General features: G+C 37.6%; 1 protein-coding gene and 1 pseudogene across 3 annotated transcripts; one reads left to right on the top strand and one right to left on the bottom strand.

Annotated features, from left to right (window-relative positions):
* Positions 1–16: 16 nt before the first annotated feature.
* Positions 17–1,822, top strand: LOC140800857 (GDSL esterase/lipase At5g33370-like; annotated as a pseudogene).
* A 64-nt stretch (positions 1,823–1,886) lies between these two features.
* LOC140800855 (bifunctional TH2 protein, mitochondrial-like) lies at positions 1,887–15,107 on the bottom strand. Of its 3 annotated transcripts, none has more exons than XM_073155748.1 (7): positions 14,311–15,107; positions 13,433–13,541; positions 4,095–4,385; positions 3,598–4,009; positions 3,221–3,490; positions 2,250–2,836; positions 1,887–2,171 (listed from the first exon to the last, which is right to left on the bottom strand). In XM_073155748.1, exons 1-6 carry the CDS (start codon positions 14,499–14,501, stop codon positions 2,421–2,423), a joined length of 1,689 nt encoding a protein of 562 aa, XP_073011849.1. In that variant the 5' UTR covers positions 14,502–15,107; the 3' UTR covers positions 1,887–2,171; positions 2,250–2,420. The 3 variants fall into 3 exon arrangements, with proteins under 3 accessions (XP_073011849.1, XP_073011850.1, XP_073011851.1); XM_073155749.1 differs by having other exon boundaries at positions 4,095–4,392; positions 14,311–14,331; XM_073155750.1 differs by lacking the exons at positions 13,433–13,541; positions 14,311–15,107 and adding an exon at positions 5,912–7,940 and having other exon boundaries at positions 4,095–4,392.
* Positions 15,108–15,133: the final 26 nt, after the last annotated feature.

Genomic DNA, 15,133 nt, shown 5'->3' with positions numbered 1-15,133 from the left:
TTATGTGATCGCGTTCTTTCTGCAAACACTTCTTCCAATTTCCGACGCGGCCCGCACCTTTTTGACATCCATTCAAAATAATCATTTAATTTATGCATGCACCTCCTATGGATGTGGCTCAGGCGAACACCTTGGAGCTGAACCTACAATGCCATACCTGAGCCCCGACCTTGACGGAGAAAAGCTACTTGTCGGAGCAAATTTCGCGTCGGCAGGGATTGGAATTCTCAATGATACCGGAGTAGAATTCGTAGGAGCAAATCCTTTTTTTTGTTTTTTTTTGTTTTAGTAGCATGAGCTATGATACAACTAGTAAATTAACTTGAATCAGACTTGCAGGCTAACTTGATAAGGATCACGAAGCAATTGCATTACTTTGAGCAGTACCAGCAAAGGCTGAGCTCCCTCGTTGGCAACAAACAGGCGAAGCGCCTTGTGAACAATGCACTCGTCCTGATCACTCTTGGGGGGAATGACTTCATTAACAATTACTACTTGCTGCCTTATTCTGCTAGATCTCGAGAGTTCTCCTTGCCAGACTACATCCGGTATCTGATATCGGAGTATGAGAAGATTCTTGCGGTATGTTTCATATCTAGCTATCTATCTTCTTCTGCCTTTTGCCTTTTAACTTAAAAGTGCACTGATGGATGTTTGTACATGTTACATATTCTTTTACCTTCCAATTATATGAGCATTATATTATGATCTTTTACAATCTGCTGGGTAACACTGTAGAGGCTTTATGAACTGGGTGCTCGTCACCGGGAGGGGCCCGCTTGGTTGCATCCCCGGGGAACTAGCATTCAGGAGAAGCAGGAACGGAATCTGTGATCCGGAGCTGCAACGAGTCGCAAAACAGTTCAATCCCGAGCTGTTACATATGCTGGGTGAGCTCAACAAACACTATGGGTTTGATGTCTTCATTGCTGGGAATGCTTTTGATATGCACATGAACTTCATATCCAATCCGGAAGAATATGGTAAGAGTTAAGCTAGATAACATCACATTTGTTAACAAGCTTAAGCCTTTTATTAGAGTGTTAAATATTAGTACTACTAATCAAGGTAGATAAACTAAGGAATAAAGTATCCAATTGGTCATCGATCTATGGTTAGGTTTTGTGACATCAAAGGTTGCATGCTGTGGGCAAGGGCCTTACAACGGGATCGGGCTCTGCACTATGCTTTCAAATTTGTGCCCCAACAGGGACATCTATGCGTTCTGGGATGCATTCCATCCCTCCGAGAGAGCTAACCGGATCATTGTGAACCAGATCATAACTGGATCCAAAGACTATATGAACCCCATGAACTTGAGCACCATTCTGACCATGGATGCACGAACCTGAGCCACTTCAAAGCTCGTCAGTTTCTTTATCTGTTTAGTACTCGATGGTATGCTGGCTTAAGGTAAGCTTAGGATTCAACTATCTATGGATATAAGATGCTACTCGTGGATTTTCCTCATGAATCAGGTCTCAAAAGATCGCTAGGAGAAATGATGTGCACTAAGTTGTCAGCAGTAAGTCGAAATGGAATTTATCGGATCTTATGGGAAAGCGGATACAGTATCTAAAACCAATTGAAATGCGGCAAGTAGGATTTAAAAATGCAAGAGCTAGCACTCAATTCAAAAGAATCAAAACTAAAGGGAAAGAAGAAAGATTGCAATGACCTATTGCCAACCCTACTTTAAGTGAAACAAAAAACCCAAATAACCTATTGACAATTCAAAAACTTAGATACAAGAAAACATCACAAGGATGGACATACAACATACCAATCCAACCTTACCTGATTATACATAAGTCACAAGATGAAAGAAAACAATGAAGGTGATTCCCGTCTACAAGTGTTCATACAATCATCATACACAAAGCCAGTTAGAACACAATGGGCACTTAGAAAAGTATGTTTCAAGTTTCAATTATACAATGGGCACTTGAAAAAATGTATAGCTCAAGAACACAATTGAGCACCGCCAAGTTCTAAATTACAATGTTTGACACATCTTTTGAATCATTGAGCTAAAACTTGGCTCAAATTACAGACGAATTATTAATATACCATTACTTAAAACGATATCTTTCTTTTACCTCAAGCTATAGACAAGTACAATCCTATACCGCTATTGACAAGAAGTCCCAAACCTACCAACCCGCAAACACCTGAAAAGCAAGGGGGAGAATCTTTTCAACAACTGATTATGTCAAGATAGAGTAAGGTCTGGGTTAAAAGTGAACTACCTCATTATCGTCAATCCAAGGCATGGCACAATATGTTTCTTCATTTGAGGCAACTCTGTGGCTCTTGTAAAAGGGGCCACTTTTTTGACATTTATCTTGCATAGAAAAATTGCTGAACTTTTGGTTTACAAGGAAGATGGAAAAGAAAATTAGGAGCACAATCAGCAAAAATCATGCCCCCAGAATAAAAGCTTGTATCTCTGACCAGCTAGATACTGTATAGAGAACACCAGACAACCCCTTCCAGGCAAATGATTCCTGCCTATCTAGTTGCCTTTGCTTATTTACCAAACCGGGGAACAATGGAACAAAAGAAACACCGAAGTGTTTTCCCACCCTCCTCAAGCTTGTGCTTGATCCAACCACGATACCTATGTCTGCTTCCAGTAAGCAAAGCAAATCTCCAACTGAGTCTCCTATGTACACGGACAGATATCTCTCATTGTTACCTAGCTTGTTTATGATAGATTTAAATGTTTCAACCTTGTCCAGGGGAGACTCCATTTTTCTGACAATTTCTCCAGTTGAAATAGATCCCTCATAGGCAAACTCATTTGAGTGTATGCTCAAATCATTTAGACAACCAACTGCATGTATGTTAACAAGTATATAACATCACCATAACGATCTAGAGGCAGTGTAACAATCTGAATTATTAAAAAACATTACTGAAAACTAATAGATATCTAATGCTGTGAGGGTAAATGGATACTGGAAGCTGATATCATGAAAAACAAAATTCAAGCAACAGCCTTAATTTCAGAAGTTTGGATATTAGAAATTATAATATTGATATACCAGTTCTAGATCACATAATAATTTTTTCTTGATCTCATCTGGAAGCTAATGTATTTCGAGAAAATTGCGCATCCACAATTTCAGAGATAAAAGGACATGATTACCCAAAGAATGATATTAACCCCATGAAACTCTATATCAGTGAAAGCATAAGAATGAAGGAAGAGAAGTACCTGATGAAAAGACCGACCTTATGAGGTCTGCACACCAACAATATGAAAGAACATGGAGGTTTACATTTAGAAATTCCTTTAACTTTACAAGCTTCTGGAAAAATTTTGCACAGCCATCTTGAAGAATCAGATGTTCCCCAGCTTTTCTTACATCATCCAAATTCATTCCCTTTAGCAATCCAGAATCAACAACCCAAGAATTTGCACGTTTCTCAAAATCAGAGAGCAGATGCAGATTTTCTTGTAGGTGGACATAATCAAATGCCTTCACTGAAAATAGGAAAATTGGAGAATAAATACAAATGTGAAAAGGTAAGGTTGTTGACAGACCATTTAGTTAATCTTTGTGTTCTTTACCCACATATGAATGCATTTACCTTCTTCTGATGATAGTAAACTTTCTATGCATTGCTCATATTCCTCTGTATACTGTCTAGAGAGAATATTCCATGAATTTCTCATTTCTGAGGATGACATCTGAGTAATAAATCTATCAGCCCCACTGTGATCTCCCTTCGATGCAATTAATATTGCAATCTCTGCTAGAATGGCAGAAGAGTCGACTACAGTACATGTTAAGTCAAAATCAGAGAAAACAACAAGTTGGTGCTTTGAATCATGGAATTTTGTCAAGGGAACTACAGCAGGTTGGCCTACTAATTGAGCAGAAAAAAACTCAATTTGTAATTCCATCGCTTGGTAGTATAGCTTTCCTATAACTTCAAGCTCCTCGCCAGTTAATGAAACACTTAGTTTATCAAGCAGCTCTTCTATTTGTGCAGCAGCGTCCTGTAACCGAAGTGAATGAAAAAGCAATGTAGTTCAAGTGTTTTAATCTTGATAAAGTTCAAAATATAAAACCTAGACAGCATACCTCAGAGCATTTACATGAGCAATTTTCAATCCACCTCTTATAGGGATGACCATTTTCATCTTGTTTTATGTACAATTGAAGCTCTTTGCCCAAGTAAGCATCAAGCCTCATGCAGGGGGTCATAGCACCTACTGTATATGCCGCAATTTTTGTCTTTTCAAAAGGAGTAACAATTTTTACAGGACCTTTCCCTCCATCAACCTTCCCTGAAGCTGTCTCCATAAGAAAATCTGTATACCTTGTTGTTGCGGGGTTAGAAATGATCTCCTTGGTGGGATCAAGTCCCCATTCCTGCATACTGGTTTGTTCAGAAAACTCTTTGAAAAGCTATATTCCCAATTCCAACAATAGTTTGAAAAAAGTATATTCTCACATTGAATTCTACATTTATAGGAATGACTGTCGAGGTGCAAGCAGTACGAGCAGAAAAGCATTGTTATAAAATTATCCAGCTGTACTAAGTGTGCATTAACTGAGAACTTTCAGGCAGCAGGGCCATAAGCAGAAATACAACAGTAAACTTTAGTTTCCCCTAGATTACACCTTCCTCTCTCACTATCTAACAGGACGTCAGTGACTTCATGATTTACTCATCTGTCAGCAGCCTACTGCTATATCTAGCTATCATGTATTGATAAACTGTGCCAATTACTTTATCTATCAATTTTGGTTACTGTGCCAATTACTGCTCCACCACAACAAACCAGCTTTTGGTGGAGATTTCGGAGGAAGATAAATCAAGAGAGGGTTAGGATACCGCAAGGTCATACAGGAAGATGTTATTAGCATTTGGACTACAGGAAGTAGAAACTTGACCCTCATAGAATTGAAGCAACAAAGGAAGGAAGGGAAGAGAAGATTGATTTCCGCCGAGGATCACATTCAAAGTTGATATGAATTAGAATTAGTCAGCAAGAGGCCTGACGATAAGAAGTTATCATCGAAACTTTTGGATCTTTGGAAGGAATAGATGAAGAACTAAACAGATAAATCTGAAAATAATAAGACTCTAAATACCGTGTTATGAGTGAGTAGAAAATCCAAGAGGTTTGAAGGTAACTACTTAGTGAATGGATGGTCTATATGATACATAGAGGTCAAAGGTAGAATGGGTATGGAGAAGAAGAATGAAATGTGGACCAAATCAATGACGACAATGGAAATATTTGAAGCAGATCAATGATGGAATCGGAAAAATTAAGGGGCCAACAGGAAGGAATCATAGCCCCAAAATAACCTCTACAATGAAAAAACTTTTATCATATTGTAACAGCATCTACAGGAAGAAAATGATACACTGTGATCATTTTGAGGATTTCTTCAATCAGGGAAGAAGTGGAAAGTAAGAAACCTGAGGATTGACGAAATACTACAAGAGAAAAATCTCGGAAGTTGAGGGAGACAAATTGGACTTAAAGGAAAAATAGAAATTTTAGTGAAGCATTTATGTGTGAAGATCGGAGGATGGAGACACTCCAAAATGATCGGAGGATCTAAAGTTTGTCGTAGTTCAGAAAATTTGGAAAGGTGAAATAGTACATAGAAGAATAGGATAAGGATTACTCTTTCAGGAAGTTCTAAAGAACATATTTGTGAGAAGAAGAGAATTGAGATAGAGTGGTGAAGGGACAACCGAAGAAGGATATTTCTTCGGTGAAATTTTTGGGGGAGCTCTTTTGTGTGTTAGAAACAATTATGCAATAGTGCTTGTACGAAGCTGGGATGTTGTGGTTGTATTGTAGTAATATAATACATGACTAAATTGTAACCATTTCAAAGATTTGGTGACAAAATTATTGTTTCAGGAAATTAGGTACCTAATCAACTTTGTTTCAAAAAACAATGATGACTCGTAGAAGCCGTATCCAAATTATACCAACAATTGATAAAATAACAAAAGTTGATGAGTATTCCTTGCCAAAATTAACGAATGCCCCAAAAGAAACCACAACCAACGAAACCTACAACAAAAGCACATATTAGAAACGAAGCAACTAAGAGTTCCCTAACAACAAGATATTCATGTCCTGGAAGAGCCTTATTGTCAGTATGATAATACATGAATTTGCTAACAAAAAAATGATACAACATTTTGATTTCAATCATCATAAAAAACAAAACATTTTAGATTTCAATCAGTTCCAATTGTTTCAGGCTTTCAGCTAAGGTTTCATTTTTTTTTTGTCTTTTTTAACATATATAAACTGCAAGAAAAATTCTAAATAAATATTACAACTAGTAGAAAATTGCACAAAAAAAACTAATTTAGAAATATAGAAGAAAATAAAATATCCATCACCACAAGGCCATAAAAATTCCAAGGTGATTATGCAAATATGGCTAGAGATTGTCATTAACATCATGACATGAGTAATGTTAATGATGGATGGCTATGTCATAAGTTGATTGACAATTTCATTGTGCTTGTCAGGTTGAAACAATATAAACTCTATAACTATATGTAGACCTCTCTAAGTAGATCTAAAGAATCACTCATTATGAGAAAATTCCTTGTTTAATCATGTCTTTATATGGCATCATCTATATGCCCCCTCTCCATTTTGCCAAGCTAGGTTGATACCAAATCCATGTCAAAGGATGCGTAGCATTATGTTTAAAAGGGGTAATTTTTGAGTTGTCACCACCATCTTTATCATTGTCATCATTCGATCTTTGTAACACACATAATCTTCATCATTATCATTATCATTGTCATTGTCATGTAAGGTATCTATCAAGATTGAGAATTACAAACTTGCTTAAGAATTTAAAACAATAAAATGGAGGATTTTATAGAAATATATTGGCAATGTGAGAGCTGAAATGGGCTTTGCCTGCTTTGATGGCGTATGGGGAAAAAGAAAAAGCCCACAGGAAAGCCCATGGATTGGCCGAGATTGTGACCAGATACAATATTTGGACTTGTCGTCGATCTAGATCTAGTGAGTTTGGAGAGAGATTGAGTGGAGTTGCCATGTAAGACGTGTCTATTAATCTTACGTTTGGCAGAGTTGTCGAGGGGGTGAGATATCTTGGTGAATCGCATCTCAAGGAAGGGAGTAGTCTTGGCAATCAAAAGAAGGTGAATAACAAACCTTTAAAACGAGACATACTACTTGGTCATTCCTCAAAAATTGCAAATCAAGAAAACCCTAGGGTTTCATTTATAGAGGAGAAATGTAGATGGTGGGTTGCTTCCAGTGTGGTGAGCATAGTCACTGGGCGAGTACGTGTCATAACAGTGTAATCTGCTAGAAATATCAGCAATTTGGTCATCATGCTACAGGGAGCAAACTGGGGAAGATGGAGGAGAAGAACATTTCTTTGGTTGGTTCATCTTGGATGCTCTTTCGAGTGTCTAAAGAAATGTGGCAAAATGAGTTCAAGTTGAAGAGATGCATGACAACAACCATTCCGTACCGCTCAAAATCTAGAGTTAGTGATGGATACTTTGTGGTCTTGGGATTATGTTTGGAAGGCTAGGGTAGTCACCGATCATGAATATGTGATCAGTTTTGCTTGGTGTCAAGGTGGATCTTGGAGTAGCAGTGGTGGTGTCTACTCACTGGAGGAAGGATTGGAAGATGATATGTAGAAAAGAACTTGTACGGATTCGATTATCAAATATACCTAGGGGTGAAAACGGATCGGATACGGATCAGATAGTGCTCAACCCATATTCGGATCCGTATTTTTAGTTCGGATACGGATTCGGATATTAGACGGATAGTAAAATTTAAAACCATATCCCAACTAAACGGATACGGATAATTTTCGGATAAAGGATCGGATCTTAAACGAATATTGATTAAATTTAAAATAATTAGAATATTTTATTTAAATATAATTAACACAAAATTATTAAGAGTTTTATAACAAATAATTTTTTTGTATGTCAAATATATAAAATTAGAGAAATTAATCTCTATAAATAATATATAACATATTATTAGTAATAATATTAATACTTACTATTTAAATAAGCAAACTAAAAACTGTAAATCATTTAAAAAAATATGCGGATAAACGGATATCCGATATCCGTATCCGAATCCGAAAAATATATCTGACCCGTATCCGAATCCGTATCCGAATTTTTTTCAAAAATTCTATCCGTATCCGAATCCAAATCTGAATCGGATAGAAATTTTTTATCCGAATCCGATCCGAGTCGGGTCGGATAGCGGGTCGGGTCGGAGTTAATCCGACCCGTTTTCACCCCTAAATATACCCCTTCATTGCTGGAACCACACACATTTATGAAGATTGTGGAAACATTTGGTACTTTGGTGATAGTAGATGAAAGAACCATGAGAAAGGAGAACTTGCATACGTCTAGATTGAGGGTGATGGTCAAAGATATTGTCAGTATATCGATTAAAAATAGTAATGATGGTGGAAAGTATGGTGTTTGAGATAAGATGTGAGACTGAAGGCAGTGAACAAAAGATAGAAGATTTTAAATCTTAAACTTGGGTCCATAGGGACCTGGCTTGGAATCAAATCAAAGTACCAATAGAGATTGGGACAGTTGGGGAAAAAAAAAAATCCTAGAATGGCTCTGGTGCGATGTTCAACTAAAAGTAAAAGAAGATACGAAAGCACCAGACAGGGTGTTTGTGAAAGGTTTCTGTGGAAGTGCAGAGGCAAGCTTGGGTTAAAGGTGATGTAAATATTTCAGTTACCTGAAACAATAATTCCTGACACTTCTTTACCAAATTCCTGACACTTCTTCTGGTTCCTTCTCCTTTCCTTTGAATTACTTGACCATTCCAGTTTTGTTCATTTGTAAATTTCCAGTTTCAATATCAAAATAAAAGGTTCGTCCGCAATGTTCTCCTGACCATCTACAATCTTCAGCCAAGAATTTTTTCCACATTGATTTTCTCCCCATGGCAGTCTTTCTCCACTGTAACATAATCAGTTGTTCCTCATTATTCTTTAGTAATTCCAAACATAATCAGCTCATTAAGTCCCTAAATTTTCAATGAAATAAAAAGGTCTCCTTTCAACTTCAATTACAAAATTTTAGATTTTTCCTCTGGAGCCTCTTCCATCTGCCCATCACCTTCTTTCCCTCATCCATAACAGTGATTTCACCCTGGACTTTCTTCTTAGCATCCTACAATACCTGTCAAATATTATTAAATGCTTCTACACTAGCCTCATACCTTCTTCCTTTCTTATTGAGCTCCTCTTCAGAATTTCTCTCTTTATCATCTCTTTCGGCAAATCATTTCGTTTTTCAAACCCAATTTTAGTGAATCTTCTGAATCTCCTCTTCAAGAAATCCACCCCCCTTCCCTTCAAACAATCAACTTTAAAACTCAAATCCATTAGTATTTCCTTTTTCAATGAAATACAAAGGTCTCCTCTTTCAATAAGCCTCTTCCATCTTATGCTTCATCACCTTCTACCCATAACAGTGACTTCGTCACAGACTTACTTCTTAGCATCCTTATTGATGTATCAAATATTATTAAATGCTTCTTCAGTTGCCTCATACCTTCCCTCCTTTCTTGTTGACTTCCTCCTCAGGATCTATCTCTTTACCATCTCTTTCAATAGATCATTTCCTTTTTCAAAACAAATGGTTGTGAATCTTCTAAATGTCCTCAAGAAATCCATCCCCTTCCCTTCAAACAATCAACTTTAAAACTCAAATCCATCAGTATTTGCAAACACAATCAAGTTCATTTAAGTCCCCTAATTTTTCAATGAAATACAAAGGTCTCCTCTTTCAATGAGCCTATTCCTTTCTTCTGCTTCATCACCTTCTAGGCTTCTATCCATAACAATGACTTTTCTTATTACATCCATAAGTGACTTTGTCCTGGACTTACTTCTTAGCATGCTCATTGACGTATCAAATATTATTAAACACTACTTCACTTTTCCAAACTCAATTGTTGCATCTGAATCTCCTTCTCCTCAAGAAATCTATCCCTTTCCCTTCAACGATCAGCTTTAAAACTTAAATCCATCAATATTTGCAAACATAATCAAGTTCATTTAGCCCTTTAATTTTTCAACGAAATACAAAGGTCTCCTCTTTTAATGAGCCTATTCCTTTCTTTTTCTTCATCACCTTCTATCCATATAAATGACTTTTTTAATTACATCCATAACAGTGACTTTGTCTTGGACTTACTTCTTAGCATCCTCGCTGAGGTATCAAATATTATTAAACACTACTTCACTTGCCTCACACTATCTCTTTCAGCAGATCCTTTCCTTTTCCAAATTCAATTGTTGCAAATCTTCTGAATCTCCTCCTCAAGAAACCCATCCCTTCCCTTCAAACAATCGACTTCTCATATCCATCATTAAGTCCCCTAATTTTGCAATGAATTACAAATGTCTCCTCTTTAAATGAGCCGCTTCCATTTTGTCCTGGACTTATTTCTTAGCATCCTCATTGACGTATCAAATATTATTAAGAGCTTCTTCACTTTCCTCATACCTTCCTCCTTTCTTGTTGAGTTCCTCCTCAGAATTTCTCTCTTTATCATCTCTTTCGGCAAATAATTTCCATTTTCAAACCCAATTGTTGTGAATTTTCTGAATCTCCTTCTCTTCAAGAAATCCATCCCCTTCCCTTCGAACTATCAACTTTAAAACTCAAATCTATCAGTATTTCCAAACATAATCAAGTCCATTAAGTCCCATAATTTTTCAATGAAATACAAAGGTCTCCTCTTTCAATGAGCCTCTTCCATCTTATGCTTCATCACCTTCTATCCATAACAGTGACTTTCTTATTACATTCATAGCAGTGACTTCGTCACAGACTTACTTCTTACATCCTCAGTGATGTATCAAATATTATTAAATGCTTCTTCACTTGCCTCATATCTTCATCTCTTTCAGCAAATCATTTCATTTTTCAAACTCAACTACTGGGAATCTTCTGAATCTCCTCTTCAAGGAATCCATCCCCTTTCCTTCAAACAATCAACCTTAAAACTCAAATCATCAGTACTTTCAAATATAATCAAGTTCATCCAGTCCTCTAATTTTTCAACGAAATACAGTCTCCTCTTTCAAGGAGCCTCTTCCATCTTTTGTTTCATCACCTTCTATCCATAACGGTGACTTCGTTTATTACATCCACAACAGTGACTTTGTCCAGGTCTTACTTCTTAGCATCCTCATTGGCATATCAAATATTATTAAACACTACTTCACTTGACTCATACTATCTCTTTCAGTATTTTCTTCCTTTTTTCCAAACTCAATTGTTGCGAATCTTCTGAATTTCCTTCTCCTCAAGTAAATCTTTCCCCTTCTCTTCAAACAATCAACTTTATAACTCAAATCTCCTCAATTGCTACATTCAGAACAGCAGGACAACTTTCAAGATCAACAGGAAATGAAAGGTCTTGCAAGTTTAAGATTAACTTCCTCTTTGTACACTCATCAATCCTTTCAAGGCTTCCATGAGATTGACTCATTATCAAGTTTCAACTGAGAAAGTCATCCTTATCCCATGAAAGAACTGAAACTTCTCACAAATCCATGTGGAGGAACATCTTTCTGATTGAACACATTCCTATTTCCCTTCCATGCTGAAATCGACGATACCACATTTTCCGTAGCCACAAATCCCATGTTCACATTCTCTGCGACTTCCAGGTTTCTATCTTTCACTCCCAAAGCCTATATCCCCCTAGCAATTTCAAGTTAATATGTTGATTCTGATTCAGAAGAAGCATGGAGCCGATAAGGTCATTGATTGCTTGTTTTGAGATATTTACCAAGGTTCTAGCTACTAGACTGAAAAACGTAGCTGGATTCTTGATGGCCTCATCCAGAAGTGCTCAAAGATAGATTGATCTTAGATTATTGATAATTGTGAGAGGAGCAAAGAAGCAGGACTTCTTTCAAAGATTGATCTGAAGAAGTCTATTACAATCTAAATTAAAAGACATCGACATGTTGAAATATAAGGGTTTGGTGACAATGGGTAAGAATATATATATATGCAGTTGTGAGTAAATGGACAAAGAGGTAAGGAGTCCGAATGCAGAAAAGGACTCAAAGCAAGGACTCAAGGAGACCCTTTTATCTCAACTTCTATTTGTTCTGTAGCAGATGGACCTAATAGAATGATGAACAAAAGCTCAAGAGAGAGGGTTCTTGATTATATTGGGATATAAGCTCTTAGATATGAGTTCACTTGGAGCTTATAAAGAAAGGACTATAAGGATGGAAAATCAGTTATCATCGTTGGGAAGAATCACAAAACTCGATTCAAATTTGAGTGCGCCCCGACTTACTACTTGTTTTTTTCTACTCCCAAATGGTGGAAGCAATATATCCTGATTTCTGTAGACATATTTTGGAGGGGCAAATGTTTAAGCTCTCAAGATTAACTCAACGTTGTAGGATGTCATATTTCTGGTGAAATGCTACAAATACTGCTGACACTTTTCATACGTACTACTTAGAACTGCTACTGTTTGATAGATAATTGGACAAGAGAAGGAAGACTGGAGGTATATCCTGTTTGTTTCACATGGCTCAGAACAAAAATGCCATGATAACTTCCCAGTGAACATATCAGATTTGGCAGTCAAACTTCATATTTATGTGTTGGAAGTGATACACAAAATGATTTGGATGAGTTCATGGATAGGTAGACAATTACAGAGTAACTAGGGAAAAGGAAAGGAGAATATGAAAGTGAGAATCAAATGGTAGTTTTACTATGAAGGCATCATATTGAATCTTCTTCTAAAGCCTCGAAGAAAATGACATCCTTAAAGATGTACTAGGGAAAAGGTAGACCTATAAGAATATAAGAGGTGTAGGCAAAAATTGTAACCTCTACATAATATCCAAACTAAGAGCTGCTCTATGAATATAAAAGCATAAATTGTATGTGCAAAAGGGTAATTTACCCTACTGATTTTAAACGACATAGGACTATAGCACAAAGTAATGATCCTGCTTGGAGGATAAAGATGTTGTTCTTCTGAAGATGGGTACCTTTCTTTTCTGAAGAAGGGCACCTTCAGTTCTACAACAAATGACTAATAGGCAACTCAAGCAGCTTAAGTCATCCTGATAACTTAACAACTATAATGTCAAAAACAGAACTAAATACAATTTAATTTTAATTGTGAAGAAAATAGAAAAAATCCCTACCACCGGCTCACGTTTCAGATATCAAATAGATGTAAAGATATTTATCCACAGGGCAGAATCCAATTCAAACATTTAATTCCTTTTCAAGTATTTAGCAGCATAAATCATCCTGATAACTTTGTGCAGATCAACTCCTAAGAAAATTTAGAATTAAAGAATAAAATGCTTCTATGATGTGAGGATCTTACTTGGATAACTGAATCGTGCATTTTAAGATCCTCCAGTATAGCTTGACTCAGCTCACGTATTGGAGCCTTAGCATCATCATCATCAGCACATTCTTCAGCAATCTCATATCTGAAATAAACAAGAGACCCCAAAATAGAAGGCGTCATCAACCACTTTTATAAACTCATACGCAAAATAATCAAAAAACACAAAGAAAAAGGCTCTAACCTGCTTTAACAGCCGAGCTCGAGAAAGAACAAAGATTTAAAAAAAAAAAAAATCAAATCCTAAACCATCGACAACTAGCCAGCAATAAATGCTAGAGAAAAAGGACCAAAAATAGAAGAATTAGGATTCCTCCAATTGAGCAAAAGCCCACGCACAATAATTTCTCCTTTGTACTACAATATAGTAATCATAACCCAAGATCCGAGATCAAGAAATCAATCGGAGGTACCGGATCCAAAAACCTAGCAACCAAAGCATCAAGGACTAGCGGATGAAAGAAACAGATCAAGAAAACCCCCCAAAAGGCGTCATCGACCATTTATAAACTCGTATGAAAAATAATCAAGAAAAGGCAAAGAAAGAAAGCTGTAACTTGCCTCAAGATCCGATGACAAGAAAGGAAAACGATAAAAGAATCCAAATCCTTAACCATCGATGGCTAACCAGCAAGAAACTCTAGAAGAAAAAGGACCAAAAATAGAAAAATTAGGATTCCACTAGAGCAAAAGCCCACGGACAAGAATCTCTCTCCTTCGTACTACAATACAGTAACCCCTAACTCAAGATCCGACATCAAGAATCGATCAGAGACACCGGATCCTAAAAACTAGCAACCAAGAAGGACTCGCTGATCAAAGAAACAGATCAAGAAATAGGACTAAAGGCTTACGCTTTAGCGAATGCTTTGAGGAAGTAGACGTCCTGAGAGATAAAGTTTCGGAAGGTCTCCAGCTCCAGTCCTCCCGCGGCCAAGCACACGAAGAACGGTGTGTAAGCAGCGAACACCGCCTCCTTCTGAGACCTGATCCAGAATCGCTTCGCCGGCGAACCTTCCTCCACTGCCATCGCCACCACGGCCATCTCTCTCTCTCTCTCTCTCTCTCTCTCTCTCTCTCTCTCTCTCCGCGGACGAATACGAATCTTGAAGAGGAGAAAGAGAAATCAAAAAGATCGAAAAGTTTCTTGATGACGGATCTTGAGGAGAAGCCCTCGTCTTAGGATTCGCAGGAGGAGGTGAGGTAGATGAATCGGGCAAGATTGAGAGAAGAGAAACAGATAAGAAACCTAAGTGAGTTGATGGAGGCACTGAATCCGGCGATCAAGAAGCCGGAGGTAGATGAATTGAGTAAGAAAGCAAAAGAAACAGATCAAGAGACGATCGGGGCGAGAGATTTGTATCGGAGATCAAGAATATGGGGTTGGCTTAGGGTTCTGAAAGGAAAGAAGGGCGGAGGAAACAATGGCGATGGAGAGGGGGAGAGAGAGAGAGAAGTCAGTTACGGTCTCGATTTGAAATCAGGAAGAGTACTAGAGAGGAGAGAAAGAGGAGGTATTTATAGGCGGCGATGGAGAGGAGAAGCGAAAGAATAAGCCGGCGGCCGGCGAGCCTTTTGCATCGTCTTCTCGTGCGTGCGATGGTAGCGACGCGCGTCGAAATCGGACCGGGTCGGCGGTTAGACGTTGGGCTTTTAGGTGGGTAGCTGTCACCTCTC

Source organism: Typha latifolia, chromosome 14 (genome assembly GCF_019914945.1).
Source record: "Typha latifolia isolate L0001 chromosome 14, TyphaL0001v2, whole genome shotgun sequence".
Classification (NCBI taxonomy): Eukaryota; Viridiplantae; Streptophyta; class Magnoliopsida; order Poales; family Typhaceae; genus Typha; species Typha latifolia.
Note: the sequence above shows the minus strand (reverse complement) of the source record. Positions and strands in the feature narration are given on the sequence as shown.

What these genes read in the sequence shown, in the direction of transcription:
- LOC140800855 (XM_073155748.1), bottom strand. Translation starts at nt 14,501, where the DNA reads ATGGCCGTGGTGGCGATGGCAGTGGAGGAAGGTTCGCCGGCGAAGCGA. An exon ending in CTCAAAGCATTCGCTAAAGC is followed by an intron (nt 13,542 to 14,310) that starts GTAAGCCTTTAG and finishes TGTTTATTTCAG; the next exon opens with ATATGAGATTGCTGAAGAAT. An exon ending in GCTCATGTAAATGCTCTGAG is followed by an intron (nt 4,010 to 4,094) that starts GTATGCTGTCTA and finishes CTTCGGTTACAG; the next exon opens with GACGCTGCTGCACAAATAGA.